We start from the raw sequence: 23261 nt of genomic DNA on the forward strand, positions 1-23261 counted from the left end.
TCTTGTCCCTGACATCCTTGGAGAGCTCTTTGGTCTTGGCCATGGTGGAGAGTTTGGAATCTGATTGATTGTGTCTGTGGAAAGGTGTCTTTTATACAGGTAACAAGCTGAGATTAGGAGCACTCCCTTTAAGAGTGTGCTCCTAATCTCAGCTCGTTACCTGTATAAAAGACACCTGGGAGCCAGAAATCTTTCTGATTGAGAGGGGGTCAAATACTTATTTCCCTCATTAAAATGCAAATAAATGTATAACATTTTTGACATGCGTTTTTCTGGATTTTTTTGTTGTTATTCTGTCTCTCACTGTTCAAATAAACCTACCACTAAAATTATAGACCGATCATTTCTTTGTCAGTGGGCAAACGTGCAAAATCAGCAGGGAGCTCAAATACCTTTTTTTCCTCACTGTATGCTCGTGCCCAGCAATCCATCGCTACTGCGTGTTTATTTTTCCCTTCTAATAATGCAACCCACCGCTGGTGTTTGTAGTTCATCACACGTTCGGACTTTATACAGATAACACAAGAAGCTTGCCTGCATTAATAACCAGCCACCTGCAGTTGTATCTACAGTATGTGCAGCGACATTAAACATGTATGACTTTCTGCATTTTCTGTATAGTGCACGCTGTATGAGGAGTCCCATTCAATGGTCAAACAATAGCGTAGCATGCAGCTGTGTCAACATAAGGCGGCAACCCTTGTGGGCATTTCTAAAGCTGACCTATAAGGGCAACTCAATTTCCTTTTTCACGTGAACACCCCAACGCAATTGGAATGTTCCGCAGTTCATTTCTAGCGCCTCCATTTCTACTTTAGACACCACTGTGATGCACACACAGACAATCGGCAGAGGAGGAATAATAATGGGTGCCGGTCACGTGGTGTTGTTTGACCATACTTCACTACGCTGGTTAGTGCGGTTTGGTAAAGGCGGTGGGATGCCCAGGACCTGTTCAAACATCACGCGCCAGCAATGTTGGCCGTGGAAGGGAATTGAACTCAGGTATGCGGGGTTCATAGTGAAGTGTGCTCACCACTGCACCACCGCTCCACATGTGTTATCATTACGTGGGGCAATTACACTGCATAGACCAGCATAGTTCATGCCGGGTCAATCTCTACGTAACTTGTGCTTATAATCGCTGCTTTATTCACTGATATTTTTGGTAGAGGTTACTCACTTTAGACCTATTGTGACTTTTATACCTGGGCTTTATGATTGTTCTCTCCGCTTCTGGTCTGGGCTGAAACCAACAATGTGATATATTTTGAGTTTGTTGTATATAACATAGAAATAGAGCTGCATCTCTAGACGGCAAACTGGTTGGTCTCAACCATAATTGAGGTATATTGGAAATATCCAGAACGTGTAAACACACAATACATGTAAATAGGATTATTAGCACATTTGGCTGTTACATCGCATGCATTGCCTTGGCAGTGTTTCAGACATGTATGTTAAACTTTCTTTCGCACCGTACGTAGCCAACCACGCTAATCGGACATGCGGGGGAAGGAGAACAAACTAAACACAAAAAGCCGTTCTAAAGATATGAGATATTGATATGTAGGTTTAAGAGTGTACAGCTCCAGTGGCATCGTAATATCGTAAGGAAGAGCGTTCCAGACGGCCGCATAAGCGCACGTGACGCGCGATGCAGTGGCCGTCTCTTTTCGATGGCAAGCTCAAAGCCGCTGCTGCAAAGATGAAGCCACTGCGAAAATGAATATAATGAGGAATTGGACTGTATGATTTTTTAAAACTTTTTTTGCATTACCATTTCATCGCGTGTGCAGCTAGGACACTGTATATTTACATTTGCAGTGCCCATGTGCATAATTGTCCGTGTGAAGAGCTTTGAAAATAACGCAGCTACCCTTTCACTGCAGCGCTGATATTGCACTCACACGCTCACACACTTTGCAGACCACCAATTGGGGGGGAGATGCTGCTCGTTGTTTAATACATTGCACGGGAAGAGAGTGGTCAAATCAAAAGCACTCCTGGGTTGAGCCTGAGCGTGGTGAGAGCACTAATGATCAGCCCTAAACACTCAGCCTTCTCGTGGGGACGGGGATTTTGATGAATAGTGCGCTCAGATGACAGATGGACCACCTTGAGAGGCAGAGTGTCTGCCGAGCGTTCCGTGAAGCCGGAGCGTGACGGACCCCTGGCGAGGGTAGGGGGGACCGTGCGGGAGGGGGATACATGCATTTGCCGGGAGCACATTTTCTCTCGAAACGTTGGTCTCCATGGGAGATGATGTTGGATGGCAGGGCCATTGACGTCAAGCGTCCTCTCGAGGGTTGCCGGGAGGGTGGCTGTCGTTAGCGCTCGGCTGGCTGCTTAGTCACGCAGGGCAGTCACGGTTTTTGGTTTTGTTATCCAACCGTGGTGGGGAAATGGTTTTGTGGGAAGGATCCTCAGATGCGCCAGACTACAGAAGGGAAAAGGTAGCACCTTCACAACGGCCATGCCTTCTTACCGTGTCCCCATAGCGATACAGATATCCGCCATTGCTGTTTTATCAATTCTATGCTATACCAGCAAAGGACGTCTATATATGTTTTTTGAAATGTGCCCTGCACAGATAATTTTACGTGATTTTAGGAATTTTCTCCATCTAGCATCCCCCAATGCAATTTTAGTTGCAAAGGTCACGCATTGTCCTGCGTCCATGTGTACTTAGTTACAAGGTCACGCATTGTCCTGCTTTCATGTGTATTTAATACGCCACAGTATAGGCCAGGCAATTTATCTGAAAATATAATTGTGACTTTATATATTTGTCACTTAGGGTAGCTTAGATTGATTTGCTAAAATGGATTTGAATAATGAATGCACTTAGTTATGTTTAATATGATACCAAAAAGCAACAATGTGCCTGAAGAGGAAATGTTTAAATATGTACAGTATGTATGTTGAACTTCTTTCGCACCGTACGTAGCCAACTGTGCTAATCGCAGGTGCGGGGAAGAACAACAAACTGAACACAAAGTGCAGTTCTAAAGAAATTAGTTTTCAATCTAGATTGAAAAGTGCATCGCTCCAATGGCTTCCTAATATCGGAAGGAAGAGCGTTCCAGACGGCCGCAGAAGCGCACCTGAAAGCGCGCAATGCAGTGAGCGTCTTTGTATGACGGCTAGCCAAAAGCCGCTGCGGCGATAAGTCCATATTGCCTGCTTATGGCATGTAGTCGCAGCGAGAGGTCAAATAAAACTGCTTCTTTTCAGGAAAACAAGAAGGCCATCCATTCTTTAAAAGTCATTGTCTGGTTCCCGGGATTATTACAATTGTTCTATTATGGTCACGTGATGAGACAAAGTGCCCCGTTGGAAGTCTCCCCCCCCCCCCTCATAGAGCAGCACCTCATCTGCTCCTCACACTAAGGGGAGCACATTTTCTCACAGACCCTGCTGCAAAGACATGTTCATTGCATATCAGTGAAACCAATGCTTTATTTAATTATTCGAATGTAACCAAATACAAAAAATCTAAAGTGGTGGTTTTGTTTTTGTTATGCAGTGAACGGCGGCATATGCTGAGACCATCAATTCACTACACTTGAGAACCCAGTTGAATTAGAGGTGGTTTCGCAGATTTCAATGCAGGATCTCAGCAGTGCAAGCTCTGTTCTTACCCTGGAGCTACCAAACCACCTCGACGTATAATTACTTTTAATAACTGGCTCATTGAGACAATATTATCGTGTTGTTTTACTGTCACTGAAAATAAAAAAAAATCTCAACGTTACGGCCAATTGACCTATAGGAAATCTCAAGACTTTTTTTTATAGCTTTGTGTATATATAAGTATGCTGTAGGAGATAATTTGCCAGTTTTTACAATTCAATGGAAAGTTCTTGAGTCAAAAGATCAAACCAAGGAATATTAATGAGATTTAATCAGCCTAACATGAATCGCAACATAACATTTGCTTCTATGCCCATAGCTCTCATGTATTTAATGACACATTAAGTGCTTTCACAATGTGAATGTCGAGATTGATATGGGATAATGCAACATGTTAACGGGCACATTTGTTGTCATGAAATTGGGTGGATTTTTTTTCGTGAGATTATGGGCCATCCATTGAGTACGTACGCATGGAGGGGGGAGGGGAGTTAACCCAAATGCGTACGCTTGTGTATTGGGGGGGGTGGGGGGCTACCGACAATGTACGCATAGGAAGGGTAGGGGGGGTGAAGCCTCGATAATAATTTCCCTGCATTGGCCTTCAAATGAGTTAGTCCGGCGGTGGACTATCTGTTTGCTTAACCACGTTAATATTATTAATCCTTGATCGTTAACTGCGAGCAACTCTGCCGGCAGCCTTCCCCAAGCACGAGAAGAGATTCCGCTGGGGTTTGTGCATCGCATTGACCATGACAGGGACTGCTGGTTCAGGCTCAGCCCTGCCGCACGCTACAGTGTACCTTCAACTCCTCTGACTGAGCAGCCAAATCGCTGGCAGTAATTACAATAATTTGATGATGCTGCGCTGGCAGTGGTGCACAAGAACAAATCATTTTAAAACCTTAGAACTACAATAACTTGTTGATGAACGTGTTTGTGCTTTTTGGCATTAATTCAGAGCTGCGTATATATTTAAATTAAACTTGTTTACTTTGTGTATTTGCTTTCAACTTTCCCCCTTCGCATTTAAGCTCCAACGTCGGGACACAATGTGCATGAAGCAGCAGGAGATTCCACCAGTCGCCAAGACAGCGGCTTGAACGGAGTGATGGAGCATTGCGATGAAATATTGCTTGCAGGTGTACAGCCCTATCTTATAAGAACACTGTGAGATAACGTGAAAACACTTTGCCTTCTCTGCAGTCGAAATTTTGATTTATTGTGGCCCTGTGGATAAGAACGCAGGTGTGTGCTATCCCTGCGACTGTTACGGCACAGTTTAGAGTTCAGCAGTACGTTTCAAAGGTGTTTGTGATTCTTGTTGTAATGGATTTTATAATTGTATAATTGTAGTATCCTTGCGAGAGAAATTGAGTTGAAGAAATAATCACAACATTGACATTATTGATACAAATGTAGGAGTTTAATAGTATTTTTTTGTAAAAGTGGTAAAAATCAAGAATAAAAACTAATTTCAAAAGGAAATATGAAATAAGGAAATCAAGTCACACAATACTGTATAATTATAAATAATACGTTAGTCAAATATGTATTTTTGTTGAACAAAATATAAAAGTAACATGCTGCATATCTATTGCGAGTAACTGGTAGCAGGCTCCATTCACTTTCTCTTAGCGATAGCGTCACAGGAAGCAAACTATTTTGTTCCCTGGTGATGGGGATCGTGTGTATTTTTTGGGGCACAAATAGAACATCAGTTTTTGCATTCGTCTAGTTATAAGCTAATATTAAACATATTAATGATCGGTGCTTTGTTTTTAGTTTGTTGTCCTTCCCCGCACCTCTGATTAGCACGGTTGGCTACGTACGGTGCAAAAGAAGTTCAACATATACAATGACCTGGGAGCAAGGAAATCCAGATCTGCATGAACAACTGAAGAAGCAGGCCGATCATTCACACTGTGTGGGAAGGGTGGTTGCGAGATCCCCTTGTGCTCTCTCCCTCCTCCGCCCTCTTCTTCCCTTTGCCTTGATGACTATGGTGGCCTCTTAGAGCCGTTACATCTTCGTCAGTAATTTCTATGAATGATTGCAAGAGGCATCTGCCTTGACCCATCACGAAGTTCACCACCTGACATATGGTCATGCCATACACTATTAAGCAACCTGATGTCATAAGTTCATATCTGAATGTCTACTTGATTGTAACCCATCTGCCACGTTCTATCCACTGCTGGATGAAGGCCTCCTCACGTCATCACAATTCATCACCGCTCTGCAATGCCACAATCCATGTAGCTCCTGCGAATGAGCTGATTTCATTGCTAAATATCCACAGTGGGCGTCCTCCTGAGCGTTTTAATTTATGTGGATGCTATTCTATCTTTATGTGGATGCTATTCTATCTTTATGTGGATGCTATTCTATCTTTATGTGGATGCTATTCTATCTTTATGTGGATGCTATTCTATCCCTCTTGGCAATGTGTCCTCCCCAAGCCCACTCTTATCAAGTCAATGCAATATATCAAATATGCGTTAGCTCTTTGTTCTGTGTGTTTATATTTATATATCTCTCAGTGTCATTCTCAAAATGCATCTCTCCATTCTTCTTTGCATAGTTTTCAGCTTATGTTCTTCGTTCTGATTTACAACTATTAAATTGCAAAACGAGTATTCATTTTTAAATTCTAAAATTCCCTCCGGGGTCATATATGAATAATATATCTCAATGTAACTTTGTGGTAAAAGGGTCTTAAATATCATATCGTCGTTGTGATCCTACCAGGGACTGTCTTTAAAAAAATGTGTCAGTCTCATTGGCATTCATTGTTATACGTGTACAAATTACGTGTGGTATACATCGCACCAGTCTGTTTATTGGTAAACATGCAAAGCTGGATCAACAGTATGTCGCAGTTGAGGGCCATTGTTGTATACTTCGTGTGCGATTTAAATGAAAATGTTTCCTCTCATTTGATGATATTGTTTATATGCATTGTGATATCTTTTATACTCCAGTGGCTGCAAAGTGTAATTTGCTAACAAGTGATGTGCAGTCACTTCACCACTGTCTAGCACACAGAGGTTATACACGTGGCCAGGGGTGAACTGTAGTAGGAACGCTGTTCAGTTGTCCAAAGTGCCTTTTGGATGTGCTCAGTTTGAACCACCGTGCTTTCAGTCCCCCCGTGTGCTGACAATCGCACATCACACATGAAACTGGGCCATTGCAAAAGGCCAAGGGTCTTAACAACAATTTCCCCGTCTACAGTTTAACCTCTGCATGTGGTTGTGCCCTGTGTTAATGTGGATAATGTAGTGATGTAAGTACAGTAGTACACAATGACTAATGCTTTGCTTTTGCAAAAGAAAATAAGTTTAACACGATGTTTCCCCTCCCTCTTTTCCTTTGTTGGTCTTTCCTTTCCCATGCTTGGCTGCTTCTCTTTGTAAGAGCCTCGTTCTGTAGCTGAACCTGGTAAGTACGTAATGCTTTGGCTGCATTTTTTTATTTAGAATCACTATCTAGGATCTAAACAGATATATTTACAGCACTTTGCTTTCCTATTTTCAGCAATGTATGTAGGTGTGACCATAGCACAGCCGCAATGCACTTGGTCTATATCAGACATCTTTTCGAGGCACACGTTGTCCATCACGCATTATTCATGTGGTGTCGCCACAAAATTGATACGGATGGTAGAGAATACAATATGGAAGATGCACGCTGCATGCCCCGCTCTTTTATCTTTAATCTCTGGAATAGAGGAATTTATTTTATAGATGACTACGTCAATTGTCATTTATTTTACACGAAAACAGTTTATAGAACTTGTAACGAAAAATAAACAATGTTATCCTCAATTTTATCAAATGCAGGCTTCATCTTTACTCTTACAGTTTTGTATAGTGTAACATAGTTTATACATATATGGTACATGAGTGTGACAGTAATAGTGGCATTGCCGTTTTGTGGAATGATTGTTAAAAAAATATACCACTGACAATGATAAAAACGTGCATTTATAAACAAATAAACATACGACATTTGATTTATTCAGGATCTCAAAAGAGCTGTCTTTCACGTGACTTTTTTTTAATTTCTCCCAATGATCGTGAACAACATACAGTACTGTGACGGTAACTGTTGAAGTGGTCCTGCTCCGTAAAATATTCACCATTCGTGCTTTGACCAGAGGAGATCTGCACCCTCATCATATCCGAGGCTTTCCCTGAGGACTCCGGGACGTTCAGGTGCACGGCAAGCAGCAAACTGGGCACGGTGTCCTGCAGCGCCCAGCTCATTGTCCACGGTGAGACCCCCCCCCACCCCCCACCCCTCATCACCACGTCACTGCGTGAGTACATAGATCCTCCTGGGTTTGTGCTTTGGACACAGCACGTACGCTCATTCCGTGGACTTCTATTTCTTTTTTTTCTCTCTTCTGGATGTGGGCACCGCTGATAAGCTAGCATTTATTGCCCATTCCGAGTTATCGTTGAGAAGGTGGTGGTGGTGGTGGGCCTTATCCTTGAACTCCCGAAGATCTCTGTAATGTAGGACGGTTAAAAGTGTTCACCGTTGCCCCCGCCTTATCTCAAGTTGTGTGTTACCTCGTGCCTTGGATACTGGTTTTTTTTTGTGTTTCTCTGTGGTGTTCTCGTCCAGTTTTGTTGTTGATAAGAGGCTCGCAAAGTTCATAATTTTGCAGTGTCATTTGCAGGAAAGACGGCACAAGGCTATCACAAAAGAGCTACGTTTCACGGACATAGTCTGCCGTAGTTTCACAGGAGGAGTGCTATGAGCGGTAATCCCAAACAATTGAGTTATTTGCGAGTAGTTTTCAAATGTGGGGTATTTTTACCGCAATTCTAGCATGCATGGTCTACTCTCTTGTGAATAGTGTCATGGGATCTTTAACATCCACTGAGAAGCATGCGGTTGTGTATTTTGGGTTGTAACAGCCGCAGTATTAACCAGTGCGGCCACTTGGAGCAAACCGCAAATTTCTGCAACAAGGGGCAAACGTCCTACCGCCTAGCAATGTCACCATCCCGGTCTTAGGTTTTCCTTCTGACTGAAAAGTCAGGGAATGTCAGCTCCTCTAGGGATCGATATCAACATTTTCAGTGTGAGTCAATGGTGGAAATTTCACATTTCTATGTCAGCGGACCAGTTTTTTACACATTGTTCAATGAGATCATGGCAGAAATACTGTAGCATGGCCAATTCAAACATCCACCCCATGTATTCAAGTTTACAATTTTTCAGACGGTTAAACAAAAGATAAAAACGTGCTAGATTAATGTTTTTAGGAGTTTTTTTCAGTTTTAGGTAGTATTTTAGTAATTGAATTGTATTTTCAACCTCAAGCTTGCTTCATTGGTGTCAAACATTGCTGCGTGATGTATTCCTATGAAACGATGTGGCGTGTCCCCCACACTGCAGGTGCAACGGACGGATACATGAGTAGCAACACGTGTGGGCCAAGTCTGGTTGTTGAATCCACACACCTGTCCACGTCAGAGTCCATGTACATGGACACGCTTCCCCCTCCCATCTTGGATTCCTTCATATCTGACATCTCAGCAGATAAACCGGACAGCACTGTTCAGCTGCCCGCTGCTACCGAAAACCTCTTCGCCAATGGCAGAATGCCCGATTTCATCGTTCCGGGGAAAAAATCTGTCCGAGCCGCAGCCGCCACCTCTTCCTTCAACTCTTCTGCCGAGGCCGCTCTTGCCGAGCTGAGGAGGAGCATCGATGATGTCGCCGCGCCGCCGCCGTCAATGACGACGTCAGTGCCGATGCCGGCGGTGGCGGCGGTGGCGGCGGCGGCGGCAGCAACAGCGGGAGATGCAGTTGGTCCGGAGGGCAAGACGAACGCCAAGGCGGGTTTGCGGGTGCACTTCAGACTGCCCGGTGAGGCCCCGCCGGAGGGCTTTGGTGGGGAGCTACCGAGGCCCGGCCAAGGGCTGCCCTCGCCTGTCAAGGAGCCACCGCCGTTGCCTGCCAAACCCAAACTGTGAGTACGCAGCCACCTCCCTTCTCTCGTCTGTACAAGCAAGTCTGCGTGCGTTAGTGCTTTTGTGTTTTCTTTACTGATGGACGATAATACACCTTCAGTAGCCATTGAAAAAAGACGTGTCCACTGCGGTGCAATATAAGTTGGCGTCGTGAAGGTACACATACATACATACAGAATTCGATGAACGAATCATGAGTGTAAAATCAATTAGAATTTGTAATCAGTGCATCGATACTTGCCTCATCTGCACTGTATATCGTCGTGAATACGCGTGTTTATTACTTAAAAAAAACTGTTAGCATGTACACTGACAATAATTACATTTGTAAATGAGCATCGTGTATTGTTTTGGTCACAATACTGATTTAATTTCCCCACAAGTTCCTTCTATGGCACTCCTTGCTACATCAATTCACTTTGGATGTGTCTGCTGAAGGCAGGATCTCATCCAGTATCCACACGTGCACTTAATTAAACTCACAGGCCCTGCAGTGATGCCATGTTCTCACAACTACTGGGAAGGAAGCCAGCGAGATTCACAAACCGGGTACGTGGGCACAGCCCTGATTCTCTTGGCAGCCTTACTGGACTGACCTGACTCAGTTTGCTTGCGCCCACTTGCTCAATTTTTAGAAGTATATTGCAAGCCTGAGTCTCCCTGGGGCAAGGCTGTGACATGACGGGGTCAACGTAGAAGACTTGTTGCGTGGTCTCTTGTGTAGACAAACTTCAGGGATGTATTTTTCTCTTTGTTTTTTTCGGTAAAGTCACGTAGAAATAATAAAAAATACAATTATATAATAGCATACGACGTTTCGATCGCAACACAAGCAATCATCATCAGGTAGAGGAAACACATAACCGCAGATATATACATACCTTAAGTAGGGGTAATTAACACAGATATACCAGGGGATACAGAGAGACGGAACATCACACTAAATCAAACAGGGTTTAGCAAAATTTGGAAACTATATAAAGCAACACAAACGGTCGGTTAAAACACAATTAACGCATGGTTTGGTTGAATACGCTGTTTCAAAGATTGTTAAATTGTAAGTTAAGTGTGAAATTTAAGATAGTGATAGAATACTTACCATAGAGAGACCTTTGGGGGGGGAGACACGCGCACAGTTAAGGGGTAAAGTAAATCTGTCCCGAGGCTTTAAGAAGGCCAGCGATGTAGGAGGGCTGAGGCTCATAGACAATGGGACACAAATTTGCATGATATAAGTTGTCAGGCACACAGTTGTCAGGCACACCCAGAGATCGGGCGCAGCAGCGCACACTTAGAGGTCCCCAGGCACACAACCATTATTATTTCTACGTGACTTTACCGTCACGAAAGCGCCTAATCAAGTTCGGATGTATTTTTCTTTTGTTTATTTTTTACCGACTGTGTAAAATCAGGGGATCAGAGTGGTAGGGTCTGAGTTCGTGGAACTGCAAAACTCATGAAGCATTGGGGAAAGAAAAAGAGCCGTGCTGGACCCCAATCTAGGTATGGGCAACATGGCCTGAGTGTGCTTTACAATAGTTATGGAAACAAAGTATGGGTCTCAAATGATGAGCCATGGCAGACGGAATGCTTTATCCACATTGCCCACTGTCATTGCGACTCTTTTGGTGAGGCTTAAACGACAACAACAAAAATCTAACTGGTATCTGACAAATTAACACTTTATTTGTTGTATTTTATATATATTTATATCGATTCAAATGCACTTTCATATAAATTGTGTAAAAGATCAAATGAGGAGGAGATAACGTGACCTGGTAGTATCACTTGCCTCACGATGTCTGCAAGTAAAAACAAAATCAGGTAGTGTAAGTTCACTGGCAAACACAAACCAGATATAAACCAATATAAAGTCTATATATAGATTTTCTTAACACGTAGGCTTTCGCGACCAATATTATTCATAAAGGTTTTTGGGTTAGATCGCGTTATTTATAAATGTGTCGTAACTCTCCACCACCCGACACGGCCAAACAGTAAAAAATGTGCCACGTTTACAAAAGACAAATAGTTCACTACTTTAGCCCACCGGTGTGTTGAAGAGTGAAAAAAAATGTTTTTGTAAAAACACCGGTGGGCTAAAGTAGTGAACTATTTGTCTTTTGTAAACGTGACACATTTTTTTACTGTTTGGCCGTGTTGGGTGGTGAAGGGTTACAACAAATTTATAAATAACGCGATTTAACCCAAAAACCTTCATTATGAATACATTTTCTTGTTTTTTTCTGATTAAACATTCAACTAAAGATATGTGAATTGCATTCTGAATGTCTCATAGTTATATCCTGTCTCTAAAAGATCGTGATATTTTTTTGTATAATTTACCTAACCCAGTTAATACGTGCAATTACATCAATGGCAATGAGATACTGTCTGTGTATAGTGCAAAAGGTAACGGTGCAGCCCTGCAATTGCTTGCTTGTATCACTGCTGCCAGAAGAGACTCCAGTAAAGTAATCTCTGGAGGGTGTTTGGTCTACTCTTCTACACTGACCAGACGTGTTGGAAGAGAACGCGACATACTCTACCAGATATATGCACAGCGTACAAGACTCGCACACATGTATAAGATTAAGAAATCTTGCCTTGTTAAAACATTTTCACAGGACTCACGGCACCAGAGAGGCTTGGGCAAGTATATACGGTCTTTCTAAATGTATACAAATCCCTGATTGCGAGACATAGGCACCGCCTGCACAGTCTCCTAGCTTTGTTACGTGGCACGTTCAACATCAGGGCCAACTGTGATCACAGGTCACACTGACACAGTGGTGCATGCAGTGGATAATGAATGGCCAGCGCAAACTACAGCATGCCGTGCTATTTACAAGGTACCATTTAACATAGCATTGACAATTTAACAAAGCATTGACACTGAGCATTATAATTCCGAATAATGTGAGCAAACATGACCTTCATTGGAGATTTTTATTTTAAAATCACCAAATATTTCAGTTAATGGTTTACTTGTGCAAGCAGATACGTTGGAAACTACTTTGGAAATGCTGCAAAACAAGACTCTGGAATGTAATAATGTAGGGGTTGATTGGAAAGTAAGTTGTAATCTGGACACCATAATTATAGCAATTCTAAAAGAGTTATTGCAATAACACAGGACTGCGTTATCTCTTAAAGGACACTGTCTTGGCTCAATCACAAGATGGTGCTCCTCCAGTAGTGTGAGTGAGAGCATCACAGCGTTTACAGCTAATGAAATATAGAGCGTTCAGAACAGACATCAACTGAATTAAATGGGAACCAATTGAAATATGTTTGTGCATCAAATGACTACCAAGCTGGGACCATGAAATTAGTTTCACATGGAAAGCAATTTTAGCTAATGTGAAGGTCTAGATTTCCAACCGATGTTGATTTGCGCTGGCGCTCGAACATTGCTGCAGGATCACGCTCCGCGTGGCCATCCAAGTCTTCTGCGTCAGTAGTGCACCCTATTTTGGCTTACATTAGCACAGAGCCATGTTTGGGGTTGTGTCCTTGGGAATGTCAGCGTTGTTGAGATGCCTGCATTCTGCTCTGATGGGGTATTGCCCTCGAGCTGACGCTCTGGATGTGACGCAAAGCCGCACCTCCGCCACGGATCATTGAATGCGTGGATAGGACCCATCTAGGTCTCATGGCAACTCGACGTGTTTATTTGTGTTCCGTTAATGCAGTGCAACCATATTGGGCAGTGCTGGTTCTCAGACTTGTGTTGTGCATGGCACACAGGAGGCTTGTCGAGAGATGGCAAAGGGCTGTTTGGTTCAGAGGCATGTAGAAATGTCGGAATGTAGGATTTTAACTGCTCTGCCATGGAGTCTTGTGCTGTGTCTACACGGGATACATTTTGGTGTGTGTGTGTGGTTTTTTTTGGTTGAGCGGTGGTGTAGTGGTTAGCGCACTCTGCTACGAACCCGGTGACATATGTTCGACTTGGGAGCACGGCTAACATCAGTGAATTGTTTCTGCAGAATTGGTATTCATATTCTTCGGGTCTTTCGGTAAAGTCACGTAGATAGGTTAAAAGAAAATAACAAAAACTACGACGTTTCGATTGCAGCATAAGCGGCCGTCTTTTTGTTATTTTCTTTGAACCTATCAACGTGACTTTACCAAAAGACCCAAAGAATATGAATTCCTGCAGTCACGAAAGCTTTAAGTCAAGAAGTGTTATTATTAGTAACGAGACTGACTCCAATAATGTTACATATTCACAAATATATATTCACTTACATATTTCAGATACTTTAAATCACTCTAAACAAATTGCTTAATATTTGAACTTTTTGTATTCAAACAAATGTGTAAATATTTTTTTCAAAGCAGTTGTGTTGAACGCTAAGCGACAAGGCAATACTTCAAATGATGAGATAATTGCAGTACAAAGCAGATGCACATCCCATAATTGATTACACAGGACCATTATTTGGTATTGAACTCAGGGAGTCAAGGTTTGTGGGGAGTCGAAACATATGTTGAATCATGAGCTGCACTATTTAATGAAACTTTTGTTCAACTTTGCAGTTTTTTTTTTAAACAGAAATATATGAACGAGACATTTGCCTGGGATTGAATGCTGCAATAATTGTGTTAAAATAACATTGCATTTGAATTGATATGAGTGCATTAAACTGAGCCTGATTGAAACATTTTAACATTTGGAAGTTGCAGTTAATTAACTTGCAGTTATATACTGGGGAAAAAGCAGTGGTAAGACTCTGAGCAGAAGTGTTTTTTTTCTAATATATATAGACGCAGTATATCAAATAATATAAATCTCTTCTTGGGAAACTTTGGATGAGACACTGTAAACCAACTTAATGGCTACATATTTAAACATGTTTCTGGCCATATATAAAAACACTGTTAAAATATATGTGGAAACTTCATGCGACAAAATCCATGTAATTTAAGATGTTTTTTCTATCTTCAAAAAAGCATCTGGTTTAAATTATTGCAGCAAAGTGTGGGCTGCGTTTGTGATATTTTTAGTTGCCGTGATGTTTTCTTTGGACAGGGCCCCTGCTTCTGGTGAAATGAATGTGGCGCGTACACTTTTCTGTGGCCTCAGAGCAACATACAACTTGCTAGCATTTCCAGAACAAAATGTGTTTTGAATTAAAACTTTATATTATTATGAAGTTAATTATACCTCCATATTATGTTTTACTCAAATTATATTTTATTACACCACACCTATACACACGTCTATATTAAGTTCCACAAAAACTTTTCTTGTAAGAATGCACCAATGGCAAATGCACAATTTCCCTTGCGTAAATACACAAACACTTTGTTTTTCTTACGCAGTGGCACTTTGTTTACTCACTTGAAAAATAGTTTTTGTTAAATGGATTTATAAGTGGATTGCCAATTGCAAAGTAGAAACAATTGTGCTTGTGATGGAGTTAAATGTCAAAAGCCAGCTTTGATAATGACATAAATATTGTGGCAAAGCATGTGTAAATGTCATTTTTGTGTAATATTTAGTTCCTCCATTTTCCAATTTAAAATAATAATCCTTGTAGTTTAAATATCTTATTACAATTCTTACGAATTGTAGTCGAATAAAACTAACTTAGAATGTCATAATTGGCACACAAAACCAGAATTTACATATATATTGTATCTTTATATCTAAAAATAAGTCTGTGATTTCAATTGCTTGTGGGTTCATGCTGGTTTTTTAATCATTGTGAGACAATAACGATTGTACTTTTCATGATTAGGTCAGATTATTACGAATCTATGCATATTCTAAAATCCTATATCTGCACAGTTTGTGATCTATTATACATTTTTTATTTATTTGCTGCTTCATAAGCAGTGTACATAATACTAAAATATATTTTTTTATCATGTTTCTGTATCCTATGACATATGCCCTTGCAGATAAATATGAATGTCATGCCCACAACAATATCCAAACATTTATGCCAATTTAATTTCCTCAGGAAAGCCCTATTGAGTCTCACGACTCTTTATCAGGAGGGTACTGCATTGGAATGTTTGACTAATATAATTAATGATTGTTTGACACGGTACCCAAAGAAAATGTAAAGTTTTAAAATCGATTAAGCTAAGTGACTGAACTCATAGGTATGTTTTAAGATACCCCCCCCCCCTCCTCATCAATATGATCAACCATGTAGCTTTGATCAAACCACTCTAAATGTGCCTGTTATCATCAGATCTCAGCAGCTACGCAGGCTTTCTCCTCTTTAGTACTGTACTGTGATGGAAGACCACCTGGGCTGGCTTGCCAAGTGTTATAGTTATGGGGTGGCCAGTTGGAAAATAAATGGCAGTTCTTAGTTGTCGTCTTCTTGTGTGCATGGATTGTATTACTACATATTCAATGCAGTGCCACTGGGTGGAGGGGTGACACAGTGATTAGTGCACTGCACTATGAGCCGTACTAAGTTCAATTAGATTATGCTAAATGATCTTGCTTAATATTTATAGGAGCTGTGCTTTATCTAAAAGCATGCTACTTGTGTCTTACTTGTCTCCATCATCAAACAATGCATTGCGATCTTGATTTAATGCATTGCAGTCTAATATAGTACACTATAGAATTACTCCTACTATCTGGCTTTCATGCAACATTACAGTTATACCTTAACATTACATTGTTTTAATGCACTGTTTACATAATGTCAAGAGACTGTGCTTGTGAAGGTCAATTTCATGGATCGAGGTGACACTACCTTCATACGTTCATGCCACAATGACCTGATCAGAAGTTCACTAAATTCGCACACAGCTTAGATTAAATCTTATACACCCGAATATGTAATTGGTGTGCAAAACTAGTGTTTTAATCATCGTACGAGTTAAATTAAATAAGTGCCTGTGCCATTTCCGTAGATGTTTCATGTATGCAACAAACATTTTAAATACCCATTATTAACAATATTTTAAAGGAGATATTATATATAAGGATAATGTTCCAAAAGGCACTAGAATGCATAAATAAACAAATGTTAAAATTTAAAGCTACTTGTACGAGAAAACTGTTTACATTGCTGAAAGAAAATTGCTTAAATATGTTAGATTTAGAGCTCATGGAAAGTGCATTAACTTCGTTAGCAGCTTCCTTTCATCAAAATGAAAGGTACTAACGGTTGTAAGATTAACAATCGAGAAACATGTTTGGTGACACATTTATTGGAACTACTGTTGAGAGTAACTGTTATTTTAAATAAACTCAAACTTCAAAGAATTAACAATCAACGTTTTTTTCTTAGTCAATTGGCAATAACTTAGAAAATGTGGATACAATATATTTCCAAAGTTTGTTGCATATATTGCAAAGCCAACTTGTATGTATGCGTGTTTGTTGAACTACGTCGCCAACCGCGATAAAAGGAAGTGCCAAATATCATCCATCTTTTTCAACTTGATTAATGCTAAATATTACTGTCATCCACGTTGATCAATTCACTGCTTGATGCAGGCCTAAAAAAAAAAGCCGTCACTATCCCCCACGGTCACTCATGAGACACAACAATCCACGTGGCTCCTGCACAGGTGAAATCTTATCACTCAATTCCCTTTTCTGTGCGTCCTCTTTGGGGGATGCTCCCACTTTTGGCTGCCACTTCATCGTTCGTCTCGGCCACCAGTCATCAAACCTTAAAGTGTCCTGCCCCAAGCCCCCCTTGGTTTTCTTCACAACCAATGTGACGTTGCCGATGTGATTATGGGAACCGTCGCAAAATGACCAAAGATCTGCAAATGACAGAGATTCACAGTTTATTGGATCATAGATTTTTCTCTGGGATTTCTACTGCAATCCGTCATACAAGTCTGATTTTGTCGAATCCAAAACTGTATTGCTTTTTATGATCCTCAGTGGGATCTGGTTGCTTGCCAGGTACAGCCAGTGAAGGTACTGTATATGGAGAGTTCATGCTATTGTTTTTAAAATGTATGATCGGCTTATTTTCTTTGCAACTGTGAACCCTGCCTGTGGCTTGCAGGTATTGCAAATGATTAATCTGGTTTTCACAGCGGCTGTTTTCATACGTTCTGTATATATGTTTTGGATTGGGGTTTTTTGCTGAATATGAAAAGCATAGTCCATCGGTCAAGTTTAAAGCTTTGCTCATGTTCTGGGAATACAAAGTAGTGGATCGTGACAAAACAAAATACGTTGAGGAATAATGGCTGTAAAAATCCTATAGTTTCATGAATGGTTTGTTTCATCGTGTAGAATTTAGTCTTGGCGCATAAGGTCTGTATTAAATTAAAAAGGGGAGCTTGCATTTGCACACAAGAACTTTTGTACTGCCCCTCCTAAATGAGCGATGGGTTGTGGTGTTTTGCGTGTGTTCTGGAACACACTACGGCTGCTGTAAGATGGATGATGTCTGCAAGGCTCTCGGTACAGTTCGAGGGATGTCACCTCTTTAAGCAGTTGCTCCTAACCAACTGTAAGAACAATAATTACTATACAATCAGAAAATGACGTCAGGCACGCCATATTATCAAAACTCTAAACAAAGGCAAAGATCCCCCGTATAGCCTTAACAGGCTGTTGGGGCAAGTGCTGTTAGCGAGCACCTATGAAGGCCGGCACGGCACACAAGGGGATGGGCAGCACCAACCTCGACCGTTTTTGTCTCCCCAGTGGCGATGTTTACACACTACACTAGCTACTTATTTGAGGCCGAGTCTACCTAGGGGAGGGCCCAGGACCGGTTCAGATAATCCGTCCATTCTACAAACGCCTGCTGTACCGCAAACTGTTTTGCACAAATAAGTGTGAAATAACACAATAATGTAACTGCCAGATGCGCGGTTTACACACGAATAGCAAATCGCCTCCTGAAAATACTCTGTAAATTTAACGAGGTGCTGTGGAATGTACTTTTTCAATACATACGATGTACCATTTAATTGGCAATACAAATCACCACCCCCAAGCAATTTATGTCGACAGTGTATCGCTTAGTGAAGGATGCTTTGCAATATTGTCATTTGTATTTTCTATTAACCTATTTTGCTTTACAGCTCATTTGCATAGTAATAACTGCACATTGCTTCTCCTACCGATAAGATTGGCCTCACATTTCATTTGGATATCATCCTGGGATGGTGCATTTAATAGCGTGACTTTTGGAAGATTTAACACATTTCAACAGACATTGCAAACATTTGGCCCAGCTCATCACACTGTGACAGCAACGCATTTACTCACTTAACGCCTTGCCCCAAACCAAGGATAATAGCGTTTCACAAACACGGCTGAATCTTGTAGGCTTTGCCTCACGGCTCCTATGGAAACTAACCGCAACCTGCAAACGCCATAAAGCAGGGCTGCGTACACCCATCATTTCCAACGCCCGGTGATGGGGCGTTTGTTTTAAATGATAGGTCTCAACGTGACCATGCATTTTCAGTGAATGTGGGTAATTTTTTTTTGTGACGTCAACGCAAAGCAATTTAAGGCATTCGTCGTTGGTTTTTATTGTTTTCGCGACCGCTGTCAGAGTGGGTAAAGTGGTCTTTCGTAGATCGAGAGAAGAAGCAAGGGCCCTGAGGAGGATGGGGGTCGAGTTGGGGGGGGGGGCGTTGTGAATTCGGAGTAACGATCACAGCCCCCCCCCCCGACCCCCTTCTTGGCATTTAACGCTGTGAATGAAACATGAATCAAACCTGCTCACAAAAACAACACTGAACGCAGGGGCGAAATGCCATTTACTCAACTTGCGCTGCTCCACAAAGCACGGCGCTTTTATCGGAATAAGCGATGCCAACGGGCTTTCCAGAACGGGCACTTTCTCCCCCTTCAGGGTATTTGATAAGAAATGTAACAAAGGTTTATGCCGATTAGTAATTTCGTACTTAAAACTGTTGCCCTTTTTTTAAAGTGCCGCCACACCGTGCGTCATAAATTGTGGCTTTAGTTGCCGAATTACTCTACCAAGTAGATCACCCCACTCTATTCATAATGAATGCAGAATCAGCTTTGTTTTACGTTTTACTACGAAGGTTGAGACGATTAAGGCTTTGGCTGGGTACTTCACAAGGGGGGGCGACGAATGGGTTAGGGGGTGCACGACAACTCATTCTTGTAGTGAAGAACTATGGCTGATGACGAACATCATTGTCAAGGTGTGTGTGTGTATATAATTAACACCTACTTTGGAAAAGGCAGAACACGTGAAATATGAGGTCACTTCTCAGTGAAGTAGCACAAAGTGCTAGCTGCAGTGGGCAATTAAGCGTACCCTTTAAAATCTCTGACATTCTTTTGGACGGTAAATTATGCTTCCCAAAAAGGCACCCGTTATTTAAAAGCATTCCTTGGTGCAAAGAAAATACCAGTGCGAGGGATCCAAAAGTGATATGTGCATGCAGCCCTACCTAAACTGTAGCCTATAATCCTGTGAGTTTCGTCAAATGATACTCGAACCGATATTTTACATTTTCAGAGATGGAATTTATCCAAAGTTTAGAACCAAATTTTAATGTGGTGAGTTTTTGTTGTTGTTGTTGTGCAGTGATTGATAACCGTGTTCACTACACTCGACCCACTTTAATCGCAGGCAATTGCCTGGATTCGAACCCTGGACCTTAGCGGTGCCAGCTCAGTGCTCTGGCCTCTAAGTCACCGGCCACCTCATGTGTGCATACTAATTCAATGTAATTACATCCTCAGCCCTCCAGTGTTTGTAGTTGTAATTACAAATATCAATGAAGATGTGTGTTCTCTGATTATACTTTACAGTTGCTTACCAACTTTTTCTTCCAATCGGTGCACTATGTACAAATAACAATGCTGGTTATTGGGTAAAGAGCTTATGCATCTTGTAAAAAACTTTGTTTATATGCAACTCTTAAAGAAATTGGATGGAAAACAATAAAACATGGTGAGCTAATTGAGGTTATTAAGTGAGAGGAAGCAGGGTTCATGCCCTAAGGTTTAAGGGAGGAGGGGGGGTGGGTGCATTGCTCCAGTTAATGGCAAGCAGAAGACAACCGAGGCTGTCTCCATAGCAGCCCTAAAGGAGTGGACCCGCATCTCATTGGCAGGAAAACAAATACTGCCTCGTGTTGCAGTGGTCTTCGCAATGAGTGTGTCCATATTTTATGAAAACAGTGTCTACCCCCTGGTTCTATGCAGGCCCGTGCATTCGCTATATCAACCTCAGAGCAGGAGACAACAGTGGTTTAAGGAGGTAAAGGCGCAGTCCCACAACTGCTTGCTCACGCCACTGCTGGTGGATATGCCGCCACTCGAGGGAGCTCCAGAGATCTCATCGAGATGGTGTTTCTGGCCTACTCTTCCATGCTGGTCGCAAGTCTTGAAAGAGTGTACAAGAACGACCCACACTTTACCGGGCCATTTTTAACTGTGGTGTACACATACCAAAAAAAAATAGTCGATGGTTTTTAATGCAATTATGATTATTATATGGAGATGTGTTTTATCAGTTGAGCTAATGGTGGTGGTTATTTTTACTCGGCCTTTTACGATTTACGTATATGAGAAAAGTAACTTTAGGATATATTTCCTTTCAATATTAGTAAGCCACTGGAGCTATGCACTTTTAAATCTTGATTGATGATTCGATTCTTTAGAACTGCTTTTTGTGTTGAGTTTGTTGTCCTTGCCCCGCACCTTCGATTAGCTCGTTTGGCTACGTACGGTGTGAAACAACTTCAACATACATACATACGTATTTTACTGCATACAGGAGGAGGTAAGTGCAAACAGATTTTGCCTATAATGGCAGCGCACTTATTGGGCCACACTTCCTAACAACGCTTGCCGATCTTTTTCCACCGATAAGTCGACATTCATTATCTTCCTGCCAAAGGGCATTATGTTGATAATTTTCCAAAAATAACAACAAAATGGGACTAAGAAGTACTGTTAAAGCTGTTACACGTATATGGGTAAGTATTGAGAATTATACCAACAGTGTTTCCCTTTGTCTCATTACAGTATGTTGTGGATGGTTACAGTATTTATATCACCACTTTTAAAACCTATTGCTGGAATTGTGAAAATGTAGTCTGATTCTAAGTAACTGATTGAAATACCCAGAGAAACAATTATGAAAAGGATGTCTTTGCTTTATATAATTTAAAAAAAACTATCATTGTAATGGACAGTGCATTAGATAGACCAGGAGTCGGCAACCAAAAATAACAAGAAGAGCCATTTTCTTTTTCGAATGCGGTAAAAAAACGCATTATTTCAAGAGCCACAATGCATGTGGATACGGGGACGGTGGGTCCTTAATAAATGAGGCCACGAAGCAGTCCCTAAAAGAGTCGCCGCATGCGGCTCCGGAACCGCAGGTGATAGACAGACAGACGTTTTTTTTATTTCAGCCGGCAAAGCCCCATCTAGCTAAGCAGCTCTGTTAAAGAGGACGACCGCAGCCCCAAAACCTTTGGCAGCGGTGGAAGTCACAGGGTTTTGCAGGGAGGGAATGTGCAAACTTGACAAGAGGAAAAATACACATTATTTTCATGGAACATGCCAGAACTTGTTGTAAACAGGATACACATTGCATATTTATTGAAAACAAATAAAAAACAGTATCAAAAATACTGTCACAGATGCATGTAAATAAACCGTATATACTGCGTCAGAAATAGAGGCAGTCCTTCCTAATGGTATGAAAGCAAACATCAAAGGCAGGGTAAAACTTAAAAAAAAAACAGAGAAAGAGCTATCTGATACCAGAGAAACATGATGAAATTTGTTTTAAAAGTGGCAAACAAAAGCTAGAATGTGCAAAACTATCTAAAACTATTAGGCAGAAAGTGATTGAAGATGGGATAAACAAAGTTAGCTTGAAAGCAACAAACGTGAATGTTGATAATTGGTAAATTACAAATGGTAGATCTTGGAGGCAAGATGACACTGTAAAGCCTCTGATGAACTAATTATACATCGAGTGCGGTAAAAAAATATATCGAATTCCCCCAGGAGAAAAACAACGGATTGTATATTTTTCTGAGAAGGACGTTCCAGATATGGCACTTGATAAAATTACAACTGTTCTTGACAGTCGGGAGAAGGGGAAATTTCCCTGACCACAGGGGATACCTGTGGATATCGTCCAAGAAGCGGCACCAGCCATTGAACTAAAATTACCGGATATATGTTTACTAAAGATTTGCACAAAAAATGAAACGGCTCACTCGTAGAATGATGTCCCAAACACTCCTCTGTTGATAAATGGTGAACAAACTGCTTTTAAACATTATAGACTCATGAGCACACCATCACATATATATATACAGATAAAATGTTCATGAATAGCATAGGGAACTCAATTATGAACTCATTGAAAGTCAAGCAACCACATGCTCAAGCTGATCAAGCTGAATCCAGAAAACAAATGGTCTACCATTGACCACATATATATACCATGAATACGATCCGAGAAAAGATAAATGCGTATCAGTTTATGTTATGTTGCCAAAATTAAGGTACGAGGTCTGAGAGTGTTGAGACGCATGCGGAGAGAATGAGAGCAGTAACAGTTCCAAGGTTTCGTACACTCTTCTGAGAGATTACATCAGCTCTTATGTAGGAGTAAGATGAATTGTGGCTCTGCAAGACCGTGACGGATGGAGACT

General features: G+C 41.3%; 1 protein-coding gene across 2 annotated transcripts in view; it reads left to right on the forward strand.

Annotated features, from left to right (window-relative positions):
- Positions 1 to 23261, forward strand: part of LOC116940239 (palladin-like) — a 138747-nt gene that overhangs the window by 60650 nt on the left and 54836 nt on the right. For both annotated transcript variants that reach the window (XM_032949734.2, XM_032949735.2), the window contains exons 8-10: positions 7057 to 7080; positions 7799 to 7915; positions 9052 to 9628. In XM_032949734.2, the coding sequence (XP_032805625.2) occupies positions 7057 to 7080; positions 7799 to 7915; positions 9052 to 9628 (718 nt within the window). The remainder of the gene's footprint in view (positions 1 to 7056; positions 7081 to 7798; positions 7916 to 9051; positions 9629 to 23261) is intronic.

Source organism: Petromyzon marinus, chromosome 8, assembly GCF_048934315.1.
Source record: "Petromyzon marinus isolate PM22_M1 ecotype Great Lakes invasive population chromosome 8, UKy_Petmar_22M1.pri1.0, whole genome shotgun sequence".
In the NCBI taxonomy this organism is placed as follows: domain Eukaryota; kingdom Metazoa; phylum Chordata; class Hyperoartia; order Petromyzontiformes; family Petromyzontidae; genus Petromyzon; species Petromyzon marinus.